General features: G+C 43.5%; 1 protein-coding gene across 1 annotated transcript in view; it reads right to left on the reverse strand.

The window, feature by feature from the left end:
• LOC141257881 (T-cell differentiation antigen CD6-like) overlaps positions 1-20,695 on the reverse strand; it is a 217,246-nt gene that overhangs the window by 170,376 nt on the left and 26,175 nt on the right. Inside the window, exons 4-5 of the mRNA XM_073672888.1 lie at positions 8,121-8,429; positions 7,737-8,033 (exon numbers count right to left, since the gene is read on the reverse strand). Of these exons, the coding sequence (XP_073528989.1) occupies positions 7,737-8,033; positions 8,121-8,429 (606 nt within the window). The remainder of the gene's footprint in view (positions 1-7,736; positions 8,034-8,120; positions 8,430-20,695) is intronic.

The raw sequence follows: 20,695 nt of genomic DNA on the forward strand, positions 1-20,695 counted from the left end.
AGCTCGGACACCTCCAGATACAGTCCCTGCAAGTGTTGAGCCAAATCCTGGACGGAAACCATACTGATCCCCGAATTTCTTTCCTTTTAGTTTTTTGGGCTGGACTTACTGTTATGATCTGCAACATGAACTAAGGAAAGATAGGGGAAAGCTATCCCTACAGTAAGACTAAGCTGAATGCCTACGATGTAGCAGGCTGCCTGTTCCTAGCGAACAGACCCGCCTTAGTCCTCGGCTAGTGTGACCGAAGACCTAAAGCATAAGGGGAGGGGTCCCTAAAAGAACTAAGGACTGGGACAAAAATGGGACACCTCCTAAACAGAGAAGTTGTTGCAGAACACAAAAAGACAAACAGACAAAAAGGTACTAGAAGGGCCAAGCGAACTGACAGAGATAGGCACCGAAGCACCTGGCTACAAAAACAGTCAAACACTGAAGTCCAGCACAGCCAGAAGGGAGGAGCTGGAATATAAAGGCAGGTGGTCACGTGACCGCAAAACACAAGATGGAAAAAACAAACAGGAGGATTCTAACTGAATAGGAAGAAGCTGAAGGAGACCAAGAAGAAGTTCTTGATGGGAGGACTTGAACTTCTAACACTGAGGGCAAGATACTACGAACTCGTTGACATCCTGTGTCCATTTAAGCCATCAATAGATATCGGAAAGAAGTTCAGCTGTTCGTTTAACTCCCAAGTGACCAGAGAAGAAGAAAGAATGTGCCCAGGATAAGACTTTTCAGCCAAGTGCCTGTGAAACCAGAAAACATCCCTTAGGTGGAGAATTGGGAGCAGAAGAGACGGCAGCAACAATATATTCAGGTTCAACTGAATGTGAGAGCAGATCATCAGATGTATGAGAAGGATCAAAAGATATGGATAGGGAGAACAGCTGTGTTTACTCTCAACAGGACAATAATTGAGGGTGAAATGAAATCATTAAAAGAAGACAGAGTATCGATCTTGGAAGAAATTCAGCCGATGAGTTGACTGAAAATACGCCAAGGCGATTTCCTGATCACAAAAGATGGTCTCCGGGAACTTGGCTCTTTCAAAAAGATATCGCCATTCCTCAACTGTTAATTTTATGGCTAAGAACCAACGGTCACCAATGGAATAATTCCGTTCTGCTGGAGAAAATTTCCTAGAGAAGAACCCATAGACATGATTTCTTGTTCCAGGGGAAACTTGAGAGAACTGCTCCTACATTACTAGCACAGGCACTCAATTCAATGAAAAACGGTCTGTCTACATCAATATGGTGCAGAACTGGAGCAGTAGAAAAACAAAATTTGAGTTCTTTAAAAGTTTGAATACCAGACTCTCATCAGTTTTGAGAACTAGCGCCCTTCCATAAGAGAGGCAACCATTAAAGAGTAGCTTTTAATGAATTGCCGTTCATAACTAGCAAAGTCGAGGACTCTTTGGAGAGGATTAGGATGTTGGCCACATAGACTAGCATGTACTGACACAGTACTCCCTCTTGAGAAAGCAGCCTTGTGACAGCGACACGCTCGTTGAGGTGCGCCTCCTACCTTGTGGCCCCCCCCCCCCCACTTTGCATTCTCATCCAGTCTGGTCCTGTCCTTGCGGTGAGTACACATTTTCTGCCACATGGCAAGTTGAGTCCTTTCCATACCTGCTCAGGTCACTAGTTTACTGGTGAGTGCGATCTAATTATGGTAGGATCACTCTATACTTTTACCCCTGACTAGCTATGTGGGCTCCTTTGCGGCCATAGTGATTCTATTGTACAGGGATGGGACGCATTACATCTTGGGGGCTTTGGATAGGCACTTTGCACTTTTTTGTCCCCCATTTTTATGCTCATGATATTTAAAATTTGGTACTGTATACCTATTGATTAATAAATAAATTCCTGTTTGTAAGCCAATTTTACTCCTAGTTTCTTTTGTTTCTTACAGGACATCATGAAAGATCACATTCACAGAGTGCCGGAGCACAGCCAATTTGAAAATCCAAAAACTTTCTTTTTTGATAAGATTCGATAAGCAATGTGATTCCTTTTTGTCTATTTGGTCAATAATTTTAAGGGTCATCTTATTGGGATCTCTATGATGTACAGCATTAAAATGTTTAGAAAGACTATACATTAGATACCCGTTCCGAATATTTTGCCTGTGCTTATGCAAATGAGCATGCATAGTTTGCACAGTGCGGCCCGCATACTGTAGGCCGCATGTGCATTCTAAGAGATATACCACATAAGTGGATTGACATGTTAATCTATGTTTGATCAAAAAAGTTTCCCCAGTCGTACTAGATGTAAAATTTAGTGCTCCATCAACAATAGTGTGACAACACAGACATCTGGGGCTGCGACATTGGTAACAGCCCATATTACCAATATTAGATTTGTGTGCCGCAGCTCTTTTAATAGTCATGTTACTAGGTGCCACACGGTTTTGTAGACTCCTATTCTTCCTATAAATGACCATTGGCTTCTCAGGGAGAGTGTTGGATAGTATTGGATCAGCTCTTAAAATATACCAATATTTCTGTAATAGTTTATATACAGTATTGCGGGGTTGGCAAAAAGTTGTTACCAAACTCCACCGCGAAATACCATTAGATGTACCTACGGATGATCTAGAATTCAGCACCTTATCAACACACAATTCTTGTGTGAGGCTTTTTGTTTTATTAAATGCATCTTGTAGAAGCCGCTTAGGGTAACCTTTTTCCAGAAAACGATTTTTTTAAATGTGGGATTCATTAAAAAAATCAGAATCTCGCGTGCAATTTTTGCGTATTCTCCAATATTGGCCATATGGTACGTTTCGAATCTAACCGGGGAGGTGTCCACTGTCAAACCTCAAATAGCTGTTCACATCAACAGACTTAAAAAAGGTTGACGTGAACAGTCCCCCCGTGTCATCGAACCGCACCAACAGGTCCAAAAATTGGATAGCTGAAAAGGACAAGGTGGCCGTGAACGATAAACCCCAAGGATTCTTATTGAGCTCTTCCACAAAGAGGAGTGCTTCATCCTCAGTGCCATCCCATAAAAAAATTAAGTTGTCTATGTAACGCATATATAAAATAATGTGGGATCCACCCAAGAAGGACTGCGCAATGAAGTCAGATTCAAATGCACCCATAAAGAGATTAGCATAACTGGGTGCAAATCTCGTACCCATTGCGCAGCCCCTCAATTGGCGGTAAAAGGATCCCTCAAAAGTAAAAACATTATTCTCTAAAATGAAACCTATAGCAGCCAATAAAAAATTCTTCTGTTGTAGGGGCAAGGTGTCATCAGATGATAAAACTGACTCTACTGCTCTCAGGCCCAAATCATGAGGCATATTACTATATAAGGCTGACACGTCAAGTGTTAGAAGAAGTCTACCTGGCTTGGGGGGTATAGTTTTCAATTCATTAATAAGTTCGGTTGAATCCCTAAGATACGACGGTAAACTAATTACATACTTCTGTAAAAATAGATCCACAAAATGAGACAAATTGCAAGTGATAGAACCCACCCCATAAATAATGGGACGGCCGGGGGGATTTAATGGGTCCTTATAAAGTTTGGGGAGAAAATAAAAATATGGTACTCTATATTGGGGTATGTCTAAATAATTTTTTTCTTTCTTATTTAAAAGACCTACAGTGTAAGCTTCCTTAATGAATTTATTATATTCTAAAAATATGGCAATTGATGGATCATGTGTGACTCATAATAACCTTGGTCGCCCAAGATCCTCTTACTCTCCCCCACATACCAGTCCCTATTCATAAGAACAATCCCTCCCCCTTTATCGGCTTTCTTAATAATCAAATTCTCGTTCCTCTTAAGGGAGGTAATCGCCCTCCTCTCACCTTGTGTGAGATTATCATTTGACTTAGAAGCCGTGAGGGACCGAACTTCTTTAAGTATCAGTTGTTGAAAAGTTTCAACATGTGATCCCTTGTGGTGTAAAGGGTAGAATTTACTAGAATGACCCTTAAACTCTGGATGAATGAAAGTTGCCTCAGGGGGAGGGGAATTAGATGGATCTACAACTAAACATGCATCCATAGGGGGTATACTTCTTTTTTCCAAAATGAAATGTCGCTGTACTGTAATTTTTCTAAACATCTCATTGAGGTCCAAATAAAGTGAAAAGAGATCTAGAGGGGCAGTTGTACAAAATGATAGCCCACGTTCCAAGAGTGATATTTCATCCACACTAAGCACATGACTTGATAAATTAAAAATACCTGATTTATTATTATTATTATTATTATTATTATTATTAGAACTCAACTAATTTTGATAAATTTTATAAATTTTATAATGTTATAGTTTTTTAGGGTATTTATTGTCAATGGCCATTCTAAACTGAATGTGCCTGCCCTCGTCAGATTGCAGCCGCTATACAGCTTGTGGCTGGGCTAGTACTGGCATGGGAGACTGGCTGGGAATCTCCGGTTATGATAATAATTTTATTATTTATTAGTATTTAGCATTTTTTATATATATTCTTTGGGGTCTATTGTTTGTTTAATTATAAATTTGTGGTTATAAATTTGGGGTTATGTTTTAGAGTTATTTGATTATGTTGTTTAAATGTTGAAGTTTTTATCTGTTTCTAATCTTAATATAAGGGGTTAATTGTCCTGTTGTTAATTGATGGTCCAATCAGCATCTCTTGGACCCTTTTTAAACTTTCCAAGCCTACCCCCTTGTATCACCTGATGAAGACGGCCTGCGTGCTGTCGAAACGCGTTGTGGATTATACAAGGTTTTTTAATAAAACGTCTCAATTGACCATCTACCCTGTCTATTTTGGAGGAGCTAAGTGACATTTCCATTCACCGCTGTTGCCTGCACATCGTCCAGGACCTGCATCACATGACACCTCACGTGACAAACCAGGAAGTGTTTGGGAAGCAGCACAACAATCGGTTGGGCTCCACTGCATCTCCAGCTAGACAACACGGCATTCAGGCTTTTACCGCAGTTGTGCAAGGGTGCGCAACCTTCGGGGTGAGTGGCCTTTTGGCCCCCAATTACTTTTCATTTAATCTCAGGTGTCCTCACATTGCGCTCCTGTCTCTTTTTGTCTTCCATCTTTCTTTTTAACATAGAAGACAACTGCAACAGCTGGGGATGAAGATTTCTGGATGACTCCCTTTTCCAAGTTTTTTAATGTAGGCGGACATCACTTCGGTCTCTGGGAAATATAAGAGTATAAACTCTTCCTCTGGCTGGTTCTGTGCCAAGAAGGAGGAAAATGACACAATCTTTGAGAAGACATCTGTAAAGCCCTGATAGGTAACAGGCAAATTGGAGGCAGTTAATGCAGAGCAGAGTTTCAGAGAAGGTGGTTAAGATAGAGCTTTGATAAAATTACTAAATCAAGATATTCCCCACTGGGTGATCTGGTTAGTTATTCCTTGAGCTGATTAGACAGGTCGGCGTAGAAGACAGTCAGGAGAGCGTCATTGTTCAAGGCCAAATCATCAGACCGGGTATGGAACTGGATGGCATAATGTTCCACAGAGTAAGTCCCTTTTCTTAACGGCAGTATGGAATTAAGAGCTTAATGAACGCTACCTGGTTCATCAAATACTCAACCGAAGACAGTCAGGAAGAATGGTAGGGTATGCATCATAACGTCGTTCCACTCCCACAAAGGCGCAGCCCACAGCAAGGAATTTTCAGACAAAGAAAAAAATCTAAGCCACTTTGGAGCTGTGTATGGTGCATTGGTTCATAAAACCCTGGCAAGCCTTAGGATCGTTATTAAAACATGCAGAAGTGGACAAATATAAATCTGGAAATGTCTCCCAAGAAGTCCATACAGGCTGTGAGACCTTGAACGGGCTTGATAAGTTCACATTAGCAGACAGCAAGTTGCACACCAGGTCAGTCAAATGGTTCGTATCCCATGACAATGGTATGGTAGCTGCTGCAGCTGTGGAATTCACATGGTGAGGAGAATCCACAAAGCTTCAGGTGAGGTTGGGTATATGGACTCTGCTCATTGATGCAGCTGGACTTGGACAATCAGAAGTCACAGAGCTAGTAGTACAGTTACAATGGAACCCAGAAAAAATTAAAGCAATCTAAACAAAGTCCAGTAATAAAAAGAGAGGGAAGAGTGAGGGTAAACAATCAGGTTTTACAAGTAGAAGCACACTAAAAGCAAGATTCTAGAAACCCAATCCTAAAACATAGTTGTGTCTTAGTAGGCTTTAAGATCCAAGGGAGATGAGGACAGAGCCATGCTGGGTAACTTGCAAAACTCAATGTGGAGCACAACAGAGGGTAGCGCCACGAGGGAAGCAAGCGAAGCAAAGGTTCCCTGGGACAGGTTCATAACAGCTGCCTCTTTAGCAAGGTGCCCTCCACCTGTAACCCTGATAGCAGTGACTATTGATGGGGATAAGGACCAATTATTCAGTAAACTGCCAGTGATGTGCTGGGAAGCCCAGCTATGGAAACTCCCATGGAAGGCTCAGCATACACATAACACGTTTTTCCGGTTTGCTGCCCTTCACAAGAGACATTGTCACGGGTTTACCTCGACAGAGAGGAGCCAGAAGACGGCAGTGTCCAATTCCTCCTACTCCTGCACTCATTAGAAGCATTTCACCTTCATATTAAACGGTGCAGGTTTCTTTTAGCAGTGACAGGGGTTAATCTGCTGTTGAGAGTTTTTGAAAGCTTCACAGGGTGATGCTGTTCACTGATGTGGGTAACACTGTTCACTCAGCTGTTCACTGTTACCCACTCCCCGCTTCTATATATACTGGACTCTAGTTAGTAGTCATTGCCAGAGCTAGCTTCATGCTGCATGATTAGGAGTTTGGTGGTTTGTTGTTTGAGAAGGCGTTTGGTGGATTTATCTGAGACTGTTGCGTGTTCATCCTCTCCTTCTCCTACTTTGGTTTTTCCCCATCCTCCACTCTCTGGTGTTAACCTCTGTTGTTTGTGTCGTATATTTGTGTGATTGGTATTTCCCTTTATCCATGTTTGTATTACCTTGTTAGTCTAGTTTGTGTACTGCCAAACACTACTACTCCCCTCTTCCCTGGGTGGGGGGAGGGAGCAGACTCAGGGCGGATTCAGGAGCTCAGACAAGGTACGTGGCCCCGGCGTCTTCACCTTCAGAAGTAATCTGGGGAACAGGGTCAGCTATGGCGCCTCTAGCATTAGGGACAGGGAAGGAGCCCGTGGTCCCGGGATAACCGACAACAGAATTGTGACAGTCATTCTCCCAGTGCCTTACACTTAAAAATCACCAAACAGATGTCCACTTGTAGAATTACATTCTGCTCATTTAGAAAATACAGACCCCCCAAAAAAACTGTATGTAAGGGGGAAGAAATGGAGGAGCCCTACCACTCATGATTCATGAGTTAGGGCTAGCTGTCTCTGTACAGCATATATCGCCCAAAATGCCAGGGGAAACTCATTGGGCATTTTTTTTTTATTATTATTTTTTCCACAAGACATCACTATGTCCAGGGCCACGAAACCACTCACATGTGTAAGATGAATACAGGAGATGAGTCCATCAGCAGTGATATATGATGGTATTCTGCCATTGTCCTCATCTGCCGCAGATAAAGGATGCAACTCCCAGGCAATGTACAAATCCTTCACTACCTAATGTCAGAATATTAAGTTATGACTAAAACTTAAGTGCAAAATGACTTGCTGGTGGCTTGGTGACTACTACAAACAGTGCGAGGTCCCCTTTATGAAGTCTTAGACAGTCCTTACCTTGACATATTAGCCCAAGTGCTTTAGATTGTGGGCACATATGAGGTTTCTTCTTATAGACTTTGCAGTCCCGGAGAGACTTTGCTTTAGAGCACAGGAAAGCTGCGTATGTACTGAGGGAGTGTTCATGTCTCGTTACGTCCTGGAAGGGTCCACATCCAAGATACTTGCAGAGCATTACAGAATCATCTTCATACCAGTGAGTATCACACAAGGTGGCCCACACACCATTGAGATAGACTTCTACACGACCTGAACAGTTGTTTGCACCTCCAGATAGTCGTACATCCCGATGTTCTACAGAATCAGAAACGAAAAAGACACATTGTAGATGCCAAAAGGTATAATACAAAAAAGACAATACGCTGCTGTGTGGCCCCTCACCTGAACAGACAACTCCTGCATGTTCTTTTGTTGAACACTCTCGTGTACCAGTCGCTGGACATTCCCATAAAACGTTCTCACTGCCTTTGCAGTTCACCTCATTTAGATGGATTTCTGGGTGTCCACTTCCAAAATATGACCCTCCTAGTGCTGACAAAGCTGAGCCACACTTCATCTGTCGACATGTAATCTCTGCATCCATGGCGTCCCACCCATCATGACACACAGAGCCCCAGACTCCATCCATGAAAATCTCCACACGGCCAGCACATGGATCACGAGTTCCTGAGAGACGCAAGACTGGTTGTTCTGTGGACAATACAAAGATGATAACAATCATGAAGTCATAACATTAATGACCATAATAATATGGGGAAATGGAGCAGCAACAGTATATAGTACATGAGAAACGTATGCTACAGATCGATGACAACATTGACTATTTGCAAGGGGATGACGATCATGAGGAGGTGGAGAAATAACAGTACCCAGTACATAAGACATCTCCTCTTTCTATCATACACACATCTCCTCCTCCTCCTCACATATCACTCCTAACTAGTGATGACCGAGCACTAAAATGCTCGGGTACTCGTTGCTCGGGTACTCGTTGCTCAGGTCGATCACATTGGAATACTTGGGTGCTCGACCCCAGCAACGAGCCCAATGTAAGTCTATGGGAAACTCAAGCATTTTTCAGGCGACTCCCCCCGGCGGTTTGCAGAGGGCCTAAAAATTGCCCAAATCGATGGGAACAGTGCTCAAATGACATGGAGACAGCATGGGGAAGACCCCTGGAAGCATTTCTGACTCCCAGGTCACTGCTGTCAACAACGTTGTCAGAGTTTTACGCCACTTTTACGGACTCACAATAAAACATACAAAAACAAAACCAAAATGGATTTTCCTGGGAAATACAATTAGGTCCATATATATTTGGACAGAGACAACATTTTTCTAATTTTGGTAATAGATATTACCACAATGAATTTTAAACAAAACAATACAGATGCAGTTGAAGTTCAGACTTTCAGCTTTCATTTGAGGGTATCCACATTAAAATTGGATGAAGGGTTTAGGAGTTTCAGTTCCTTAACATGTGCCACCCTGTTTTTAAAGGGACCAAAAGTAATTGGACAGATTAAATAATTGTAAATAAAATGTTCATTTCTAGCACTTGGTTGAAACCCTTTGTTGGCAATGACTGCCTGAAGTCTTGAACTCATGGACATCACCAGACTCTGTGTTTCCTCCTTTTTGATGCTCTGCGAGGCCTTCACTGTGGTGGTTTTCAGTTGCTGTTTGTTTGTATGCCTTTCTGTCTGAAGTTTAGTCTTTAACAAGTTGTACAATACAAAGTTATATTATGGTACCGTGTTAGCCAGAAAAATCGATGTAAATACTTGTATGCCAAAAATGACAAAAGTATTCTTGGGGAAATACCTTTATTGGCTAACCAGAAAATATATATATATGCAAGCTTTCAGAGCACAGAGGCTCCTTCTACAGGCAAGATTACAAATTAATTCATAAGACAAAAGGCACAGCATTTGAGAGATGTTAGGCTATGTGCCCACGATGCAGAAATGAAGCAGAAAATTTCTGCAGCATTTCTGCATCTCCCTGGCAGAAAAAACGCATGCAGATTGTGCATGCGTTTTTCCTGCCAAATACATGCGGATTTGAAGCGTTATTCACATGTGTTTCTGCATGCGGGTTGACAAGCGCTTTCCAGGTGATTTTAGCATCACTTGAAAAGTGCTTGACAACTAGGTCACACTATATAAATCCATGCAAACAGCATGAATTTATATAGTGTGACCGTAAGAATGTTTAAAAATAAAAAAATAAACCTATACTTACGCTCCGATGGCCCGGCGTGTGGTTGCTGCGCTCCTTCCTGGCTGCCGGCTGATCGCGGGACACTGCACTGAAGGGCCAGCGGTCACATGACCATGACATCACCGAAGGTCCTTCAGTCCTGCCCGCAAGCACAGGGAAGGAGACCGGCTGCCGTCAGAAGGTGAATATAAACTTTATTTTTTATTTTATTCTTTTTTTTACAGGTACAATGGTACCCAGGTCTGGATGAGAGTCTCCTCTCCTCCAGAACTGGGTACCATCCGCACATTGAAACGCATGTAATCCGTGAGTACAAATGTACTGACACGGATTATATGTGTCTCAATGCAAGTCAATGGCGGCGATTACGCCGCGCTTCCGCAAAATTAATGGACATGCTGCGGATTTTTGAGCGCAGCATAAACGCTGCGGAAAAATCCGCAGCATGGGCATAAAACTTGCGGAATCCCCTTGGGGACCATGGGGGGTGGATTACCTAGCGTTTAACAAGCGTTTATGCTGCGGAAATTCTGCAGCATATGTAGCACCCTGAGGATTCGGCTGCTACAGGGGTATTGCACCTCAACCCAGAGGTGTGATATTCCACTCCCGGGTAAGGATGGAGTGTGGAACTGAGCTAGTAGGCTGCATGCACTACACACATCCCATTTCCGGGGAACAGACCGATGGTACTCCCACTAGAGAAATGTGCAGGTACGACAGTGTCTGTTCCTGGCTGGAGTGGGAGGGGGGTGGAACATCCCAGTAGTGTAGGGGCAGATAGGGGGAGCAGCCTGGGTAAAGTTAGGAGCTCATTGGGTGCTGGTCACCTGAGCTCACACATAGAGGGAGTATATAAGGTGGGAACCATCTTAGATCAGGGTCAGTCAGTCAGTCAGTCTGAGAACCTGAGAAGCAGAGCAGAGGAGAAGAGAGAGAGACCCAGAGGCGCAGAGGGGACCCCAAGAGCCCATAAGAGAGCTAATAGGGTGAAGGGTCGGCAACAGGGTACCGGATCCCAAGCTGGCAGAGGCTACAGCACACCTTAGCCAGGAACCGGAGGTCGTGGGCAGGATCTGCCACGACCACCCACTAAATCCACCCGGAAGGCAGACCAAGAATAGGGTCAGGGAGCCCAGAGGAGGCTTGACCAACAAGAGGCCCGAGGGAGCCGGACTTAGGTGGATCCCTGGTGGGAACGGCCAGAAGAAGGGAGAGACAGAAAGGAGCTCAGGACCACACTCCGGAGTTGCCTGGGAGTTGACCGAGTCCAGGACCTGGTGGACGCAGCACGGCTTGGGTGGTCACTGCTGTACACAGTGACCCGAGCAACACCAGTAAGTAAAACCCTGGAACTGCATTTTATGTCTCTGAGTCTCCTTGCTGCACCTTCACAACCACCATCCTCCACGGCTGACCCCCTGAGGCTATACCCCTCCCGTTGGGGGTTATACTACCTAAGCTGCACTCACATCATCAGCCTCAGTGGACTCTGCTGCAGCGGCGGCCGTATTGACCGCAAATCAACGGGTGGCGTAGTCGACACAAAAGAACATCTAGTAACATCATAAGGACTGCCACACACTGAGTTTGACACCCTGGGCACGGACCGGGTCACAGCCACTCGGAGACTACAACCCCCATCTGATCCGGCTCCGGGTATCCCTAACAGCACTGGCCCAGGGGGCGCGTCACATATACGCTTGAAAAATGCTACGTGGGCACTTAGCCTTACAACAAGACATTTGTTCATGAGGTGTAAGTTGTGATGCCTCCTACAGATAAGTTAGGGAGAGCAAATTAGTTTTTTTTGTTGCAAAATGAGAGGCCTTGGGAATGTTTAATTATCTGGAGGTGTGAATTGTGTCCATGTAGTGAGTCATAAAGCCAGGTGTTATATATATACAGTCTGCATACCTAACACAAATCAGGACTACAAAATCATGGATGTCTTTTCATGTACATCCTCCAATGCGGTGTACATGATGCAATGTACAAGGTGCCCAGAAGGAGTTTCTATTGGAGAAACTATGCAAAGGCTGCAAACGAGAATGAATTTACACAGACACACAATTAAGAATGAACTGGATACACCTGTGGGAAAACATTTCTCTGGCCGGGGACACTGTATGAAAGATCTAAAAGTTTTAATACTAAAAGGTCACTTCAAGGGCAACAGAGAAAGAAAAATTTGGGAATTCAAATTGATAAGGATGTTCAATTCACTGACAACAGGACTAAATATAACACCTGGCTTTATGACTCACTACATGGACACAATTCACACCTTCAGATAATTAAACATTCCCAAGGCCTCTCATTTTGCAACAAAAAAAACTAATTTGCTCTCCCCAACTTATCTGTAGGAGGCATCACAACTTACACCTCATGAACAAATGTCTTGTTGTAACATCTCTCAAATGCTGTGCCTTTTGTCTTATGAATTCATTTGTAATCTTGCCTGAAGAAGGAGCCTCTGTGCTCTGAAAGCTTGCATATATATATATTTTCTGGTTAGCCAATAAAGGTATCACCCCAAGAATACTTTTGTCATTTTTGGCATACAAGTATTTACATCGTCTTTAACAAGTGAAATGCTGCTCAATTGGGTTGAGATCAGGTGACTGACTTGGCCATTCAAGAATATTCCACTTCTTTGCTTTAATAAACTCCTGGGTTGCGTTGGCTTTATGCTTTGGGTCATTGTCCATCTGTAGTATGAAACGACGACCAATCAGTTTGGCTGCATTTGGCTGGATCTGAGCACACAGTATGGCTCTGAATACATCAGAATTCATTTGGCTGCTTCTGTCCTGTGTCACATCATCAATAAACACTAGTGACCCAGTGCCACTGGCAGCCATGCATGCCCAAGCCATCACACTGCCTCCGCCGTGTTTTACAGATGATGTGGTATGCTTTGGATCATGAGCTGTACCACGCCTTCGCCATACTTTTCTCTTTCCATCATTCTGGTAGAGGTTGATCTTGGTTTCATCTGTCCAAAGAATGTTCTTCCAGAACCGTGCTGGCTTTTTTAGATGTTTTTTAGCAAAGTCCAGTCTAGCCTTTTTATTCTTGATGCTTATGAGTGGCTTGCACCGTGCAGTGAACCCTCTGTATTTACTTTCATGCAGTCTTCTCTTTATGGTAGATTTGGATATTGATACGCCTACCTCCTGGAGAGTGTTGTTCACTTGGTTGGCTGTTGTGAAGGGGTTTCTCTTCACCATGGAGATTATTCTGTGATCATCCACCACTGTTGTTTTCCGTGGGCGCCCAGGTCTTATTGCATTGATGAGTTCACCAGTGCTTTCTTTCTTTCTCAGGATGTACCAAACTGTAGATTTTGCTACTCCTAATATTGTAGCAATTTCTCGGATGGGTTTTTTCTGTTTTTGCAGCTTAAGGATGGCTTGTTTCACCTGCATGGAGAGCTCATTTGACCACATGTTTACTTCACAGCAAAACCTTCCAAATGCAAGCACCACACCTCAAATCAACTCCAGGGCTTGTATCTGCTTAATTGAGAATGACATAACGAAGGGATTGCCCACACCTGTCCATGAAATAGCCTTGGAGTCAATTGTCCAATTACTTTTGGTCCCTTTAAAAACAGGGTGGCACATGTTAAGGAGCTGAAACTCCTAAACCCTTCATCCAATTTTAATATGGATACCCTCAAATGAAAGCTGAAAGTCTGGACTTCAACTGCATCTGAATTGTTTTGTTTAAAATTCATTGTGGTAATGTCTAGAACCAAAATTAGAAAAATGTTGTCTCTGTCCAAATATATATGGACCTACAGTGGTGGCCAAAAGTATTGGCACCCCTGCAATTCTGTCAGATAATACTCAGTTTCTTCCTGAAAATGATTGCAATCACAAATTCTTTGGTATTATTATCTTCATTTAATTTGCTTGCAAGGAAAAAACAAAAAAGAGAATGAAGCAAAAATCAAATCATTGTTCATTTCACACAAAACTCCAAAAATGGGCCAGACAAAAGTATTGGCACCCTCAGCCTAATACTTGGTTGCACAACCTTTAGCCAAAATAACTGCGAACAACAGCTTCTGGTAACCATCAATGAGTTTTTTACAATGCTCTGCTGGAATTGTAGACCATTCTTCTTTGGCAAACTGCTCCAGGTCCCTGATATTTGAAGGGTGCCTTCTCTAAACTGACATTTTGAGATCTCTCCACAGGTGTTCTATGGGATTCAGGTCTGGACTCATTGCTGGCCACCTTAGAAGTCTCCAGTGCTTTCTCTCAAACAATTTTATAGTGCTTTTGGAAGTGTGTTTTGGGTCATTGTCCTGCTGGAAGACCCATGACCTCTGAGGGAGACCCAGCTTTCTGACATTGGGCCCTACATTATGCTGCAAAATTTGTTGGTAGTCTTCAGACTTCATAATGCCATGCACACGGTCAAGCAGTCCAGTGCCAGAGGCAGCAAAGCAACCCCAAAACATCAGGGAACCTCCGCCATGTTTGACTGTAGGGACCGTATTCTTTTCTTTGAATGCCTCTTTTTTTTCCCTGTACACTCTATGTTGATGCTTTTTGCCAAAAAGCTCTACTTTTGTCTCATCTGACCAGAGAACATTCTTACAACACGATTTAGGCTTTCTCAGGTAAGTTTTGGCAAACTCCAGCCTGGCTTTTTTATGTCTCGGGGTGAGAAGTGGGGTCTTCCTGGGTATCCTACCATACAGTCCCTTTTCATTCAGACGCCGACAGATAGTACGGGTTGACACTGTTATACCCTCGGACTGCAGGGCAGCTTGAACTTGTTTGGATGTTAGTCGAGGTTCTTTATCCACCATCCGCACAATCTTGCATTGAAATCTCTCGTCAATTTTTCTTTTCCGTCCACATCTAGGGAGGTTAGCCACAGTGCCATGGGCTTTAAACTTCTTGATGACACTGCGCACGGAAGACACAGGAACATTCAGGTCTTTGGAGATGGACTTGTAGCCTTGAGATTGCTCATGCTTCCTCACATTTGGTTTCTCAAGTCCTCAGACAGTTCTTTGGTCTTCTTTCATTTCTCCATGCTCAATGTGGTACACACAAGGACACAGGACAGAGGTTTGAAACCAGGGATTGAAGCTTGAAGAGGACAATTTGCATATTCCAGGTGCCTTCTGGGAAAAGCGAAGAGTCTCCTTCAGCTAGAAGATCGTTGGGTACAGCCGGGACCAGCTGCTTGGAAAGCATCGCCAAACCGGGGATTGAAGCTTGAAGAGGACAATTTGCATATTCCAGGTGCCTTCTGGGAAAAACGAAGAGTCTCCTTCAGCTAGAAGATCGTTGGGTACAGCCGGGACCAGCTGCTTGGAAAGCATCGCCAAACCAGGGATTGAAGCTTGAAGAGGACAATTTGCATATTCCAGGTGCCTTCTGGGAAAAGCGAAGAGTCTCCTTCAGCTAGAAGATCGTTGGGTACAGCCGGGACCAGCTGCTTGGAAAGCATCGCCAAACCAGGGATTGAAGCTTGAAGAGGACAATTTGCATATTCCAGGTGCCTTCTGGGAAAAACGAAGAGTCTCCTTCAGCTAGAAGATCGTTGGGTACAGCCGGGACCAGCTGCTTGGAAAGCATCGCCAAACCAGGGATTGAAGCTTGAAGAGGACACTTTGCATATTCCAGGTGCCTTCTGGGAAAAGCGAAAAGTCTCCTTCAGCTAGAAGATAGTTGGGTACAGCCGGGACCAGCTGCTTGGAAAGCATCGCCAAACCAGGGATTGAAGCTTGAAGAGGACACTTTGCATATTCCAGGTGCCTTCTGGGAAAAGCGAAGAGTCTCCTTCAGCTAGAAGATCGTTGGGTACAGCCGGGACCAGCTGAATGTGTTTAATTTGTTTATCCTAGGATATCACAAGAAAGAAGACAGACATCAAGTCAGCAGGGACAAGGAGCAGCATGGCAGATGTGACAACCTACATGGTGAGCTGCAACATGTGCTACATGTTCACAGATCGACCAGAAGCTGAAACCAACTTCACCTGCCAGAAGTGTAGACTACTGGCTCTTTTAGAAGAAAAGGTGCGGGGACTGGAAGAAAGAATTGCGACATTAAAACTCATCAAGGAAAATGAAGACTTCCTGGACAGAACAGAAGCGTCACTACTGGTCACGGAAAGTGAAGGAAGCGTCAGAGAACCTCCAGAGGCAGACAAGTGGAGGCAAGTGACCAAAAGAAGCAAGAAGACCATGGAGACACCACCAACCACACAACTGAGAAACAGATTCCAAGGACTTGTGGAGGACGAAGATGGCACACCTAAGGATGAGGAACTACCAGCAAGCAAAAAAGCAAAGAGTACCCAGAAACACCCAGAAGCGACAAGAAAAAGGACAGCCAAGAAGGGAAGAAGAGTGGTGGTGGTGGTGGGAGACTCACTACTGAGAGGAACAGAAGCAGCTATCTGCAGACCGGACATAACCGCAAGAGAAGTATGCTGCCTCCCAGGGGCGAAGATCAAGGATGTTACCGATAGGATACCGAAGCTCATCAGTTCCAAGGATGTCCACCCATTTCTTCTGATACATGTTGGCACCAATGACACGGCAAAGAAGGACCTACCGACAATCTGCAAGGACTTTGAAGCATTGGGGAAGAAAGTAAAAGAACTGGATGCGCAGGTAGTTTTTTCTTCTATCCTTCCAGTAGACGGGCATGGTGTCAGGAGATGGAACAGGATCCTTCATGTGAACAACTGGCTGAGACGATGGTGCAGACAACAAGGATTTGGATTCCTGGACCACGGTGTGAATTACCTCTATGACGGACTCCTTGCCAGAGACGGACTACACCTCAACAAACCTGGGAAACACACATTCGCCAGGAGACTCGCAACACTCATCAGGAGGGCGTTAAACTAGAAGAAGAGGAGATGGGAAGAAAAACGCCGGACACGAACATGCAACCAGAGAACATACTAATGAAAGATATGAAGTGCGACAAAGAAGGTCCAAGACAAGATACTTGGAAGGGAGGTAAGAAAATTTCAAATACAATCCACAGGAAGAAGATTGGAACAAAACAAAATCGTGTAAACTGCTTGCTAGCAAATGCCAGGACCCTGGCAAACAAGATGGATGGACTGGAAGCAGAAATATCTACAGGTAACTATGACATAGTGGGAATAACCGAGACATGGTTAGATGAAAGCTATGACTGGGCAGTTAACTTACAGGGTTACAGTCTGTTTAGAAGGGATCGAAGAAGTCGGAAAGGGGGTGGAGTCTGTCTATATGTAAAGACGTGTCTAAAGCCTACAATACGGGAGGATGTATGGGAGGGAAATGAGGAGGTCGAGTCCTTATGGGTGGAGATACATGGGGCAAAAAACAATAATAAAATTATCATAGGAGTCTGTTATAAACCACCAAATATAGCAGAAGCCACGGAAAGTCTATTAATGAGACAAATAGACGAAGTAGCAAAAAATAACGAGGTGATTATTATGGGGGACTTCAACTACCCCGATATAGACTGGGAAACCGAAAGCTGTAGATCTCAGAAAGGAAACAGGTTTCTGTCAATTATCAAAGACAATTATTTGTCACAACTTGTGCAGGAACCAACTAGAGGGACGGCCCTTTTAGACTTAATATTAACTAACAGGCCAGACAGAATAACTGAGGTGCAGGTCGGGGGGCACCTGGGAAATAGTGACCACAACATTATACAATTCCACATGTGCTTCAGTAGGGAGCCCAGCAAGGGAGTCACAAAAACACTGAACTTCAGGAGGGCAAAGTTTGATCAGCTAAGAGATGCCCTTCACCTTATAGACTGGGATAGTATCTTTAGTAATAGGAGCACGAATAGAAAATGGGAAATTTTCAAAACAGTCCTACATAGTCACTGTAGAAGGTACATACCTTATGGGAATAAAAGGGCTAGGAATAGGAGGAAGCCAATGTGGCTAAATAAGGAAGTCAAGAGGGCAATGAAAAACAAAAAAAAGGCTTTCGGTAAACTTAAACAAGAAGGCAGCGAGGAAGCGCTAATATCTTATAGGGAAAAAAACAAAATCTGTAAGAAACAAATAAGAATAGCAAAAGAGGAGACAGAGAGACTAATTGCCAAGGAAAGTAAAACGAATCCCAAACTGTTCTTTAACTATATAAACAGTAAAAGGATTAAAACTGATGGAGTTGGCCCATTGAAAAATAACCTGGGTAAAATCCTAGAGGGCGATGAGGGTAAAGCAAACCTACTCAATAGCTTCTTCTCCACTGTTTTCACAAAAGAAAACAATTTATCGGAGGAAATGCAGAGTGATAAAGTAAACCCTCCGCTAAATATCACCCACCTAACCCAGGAGGAAGTTCAGAAACGCCTAAATAATATCAAAATAGACAAGTCACCAGGCCCAGATGGCATACACCCCCGGGTACTAAAAGAATTAAGTAATGAGATAGACAGGCCGCTGTATCTTATATTCAAGCACTCTTTATGGACAGGGACTGTCCCACTAGACTGGCGCCAAGCAAATGTGGTACCAATATTCAAAAAGGGGTCTAAAAGTGACCCTGGGAACTATAGACCAGTCAGCTTAACGTCTGTTGTGGGTAATCTGTTTGAAGGATTTCTTAGAGATGCTATTGTAGAATATCTTAATGATAATAAGTGTCTAACTCCATATCAACATGGATTCATGAGGGATCGCTCCTGCCAAACAAACCTGATCACCTTCTACGAGGAGGTGAGCTCACAGCTGGACCGGGGAGAGTCAGTGGATGTTGTATACCTTGACTTCTCCAAAGCGTTTGATACCGTGCCACACAAAAGATTGGTATATAAAATGAGAATGCTTGGTCTGGGGGATAATGTGTGCAAGTGGGTAAATAGCTGGCTGAGTGATAGAAAGCAGAGGGTGGTTATCAATGGAGTAAGCTCAGGGTGTGTCAGGGTTACTAGCGGGGTGACTCAAGGGTCTGTCTTGGGCCCTATATTATTTAATATATTTATTAATGATCTAGTGGAAGGGTTGCATAGTAAAATAGCAATATTTGCAGATGATACTAAACTTTGTAAAGTAGTTAATACAGATGAGGATAGGGCACAGCTACAGGAGGATTTAGACAAATTGGGGAGTTGGGCCAAAAAATGGCAAATGGGGTTCAATGCCGATAAATGTAAGGTCATGCACATGGGAAAGAAAAACAGCAGTCACCCATACATATTAAATGGGAAACCGTTGGGGAAATCTGACATGGAGAAGGACCTGGGCGTCTTGGTTAACAGCAAATTAAATTGGAGTGCCCAGCGTCAGGCAGCAGCTGCGAAGGCAAATAGAGTCATGGCATGCATCAGAAGAGGAATAGGGGCATATGATGAGAACATTGTTCTTCCTCTGTATAAAGCGCTGGTAAGGCCGCACTTAGAATATTGTGCACAGTTCTGGGCTCCGGTGCTCAGGAAAGACATATTGGAGCTAGAGAGGGTACAAAGGAGGGCGACTAAGGGAATGGAGGGACTAGAATACCCAGAGAGGTTGTCAAAATTAGGCCTATTTACATTGGAAAAGAGAAGGCTTAGGGGAGACCTCATAAACATGTATAAATACATCAGGGGGCAGTACAGAGATCTCTCCCATGACCTGTTTATACCAAGGATGGTGACAAAGACGAGGGGGCACACTATGCGTCTGGAGGAAAGGAGGTTCCTGCACCAGCATAGAAGGGGATTCTTTATGGTCAGAGCCATGAGACTCTGGAACTCTCTGGGAGAGGAAGTGGTGATGTCCAACTCACTTAATGAGTTCAAGAGAGGCCTGGACGCCTTTCTTGAGAACAATAAAATTACATCTTATGCTTAGTTAATTAATCCAGGGATTTAATCTGACTGCCAGATTGGTGTCAGGAAGTGAATTTTTCCTCAATTATGTAAATTGGCCTATACCGCATGTTTTTTTTTTGCCTTCCCCTGGATCAACGCTGCGGAATAGCTGCAGTGCACAAGAAATAGGCTGAACTGGATGGACGCTTGTCTTTTTTCGGCCTTATAAACCATGTAACTATGTAACTATGTAAGGTTGAGTCAACTTTAATCCATGTTAACTGGCTGCAAGTGTGATTTAGTTATTGCCAACACCTGTTAGGTGCCACAGGTAAGTTACAGGTGCTGTTAATTACACGAATTAGAGAAGCATCACATGATTTTTCAAACAGTGCCAATACTTTTATCCACCCCCTTTTTTAGGTTTGGTGTGGAATTGTATCCAATTTGGCTTTAGGACAATTCTTTTTGTGTTTTTTCATTGAAGACAAATTAAATGAAGATAATAATACCAAAGAATTTGTGATTGCAATCATTTTCAGGAGGAAACTGAGTATTATCTGACAGAATTGCAGGGGTGCCAATACTTTTGGCCACCACTGTAACTGTATGTTAAGGAACATCCTTTCCAGGGTAATGACTTGTATATAAGGCAAAATAAATAACCAAAAATAAAAATACTCCTCCACTCCTTGGGCTATGTTCACACATAGCGTTTTTGATGCATTTTTGCACTTTTGCATTGCTTTCAACCAAGACAAATGCATTCACCAGGAAATGTAATTTTATCATTTTACAACCTTATCTGGCCATGTGGTGTGTGAGATATCATCAGACACATGCATACAGTGCTGAAAAGACATGGGAACAGCATGGGGAAGACCCCTGGAAGCATCTCTGACTCCCAGGTCACTGCCTAAAAGTGTGCTCATCAGA

Source organism: Phyllobates terribilis, unplaced genomic scaffold (genome assembly GCF_046119375.1).
Source record: "Phyllobates terribilis strain yellow unplaced genomic scaffold, ASM4611937v1 Scaffold_3__8_contigs__length_932513732, whole genome shotgun sequence".
NCBI classification, from domain to species: domain Eukaryota; kingdom Metazoa; phylum Chordata; class Amphibia; order Anura; family Dendrobatidae; genus Phyllobates; species Phyllobates terribilis.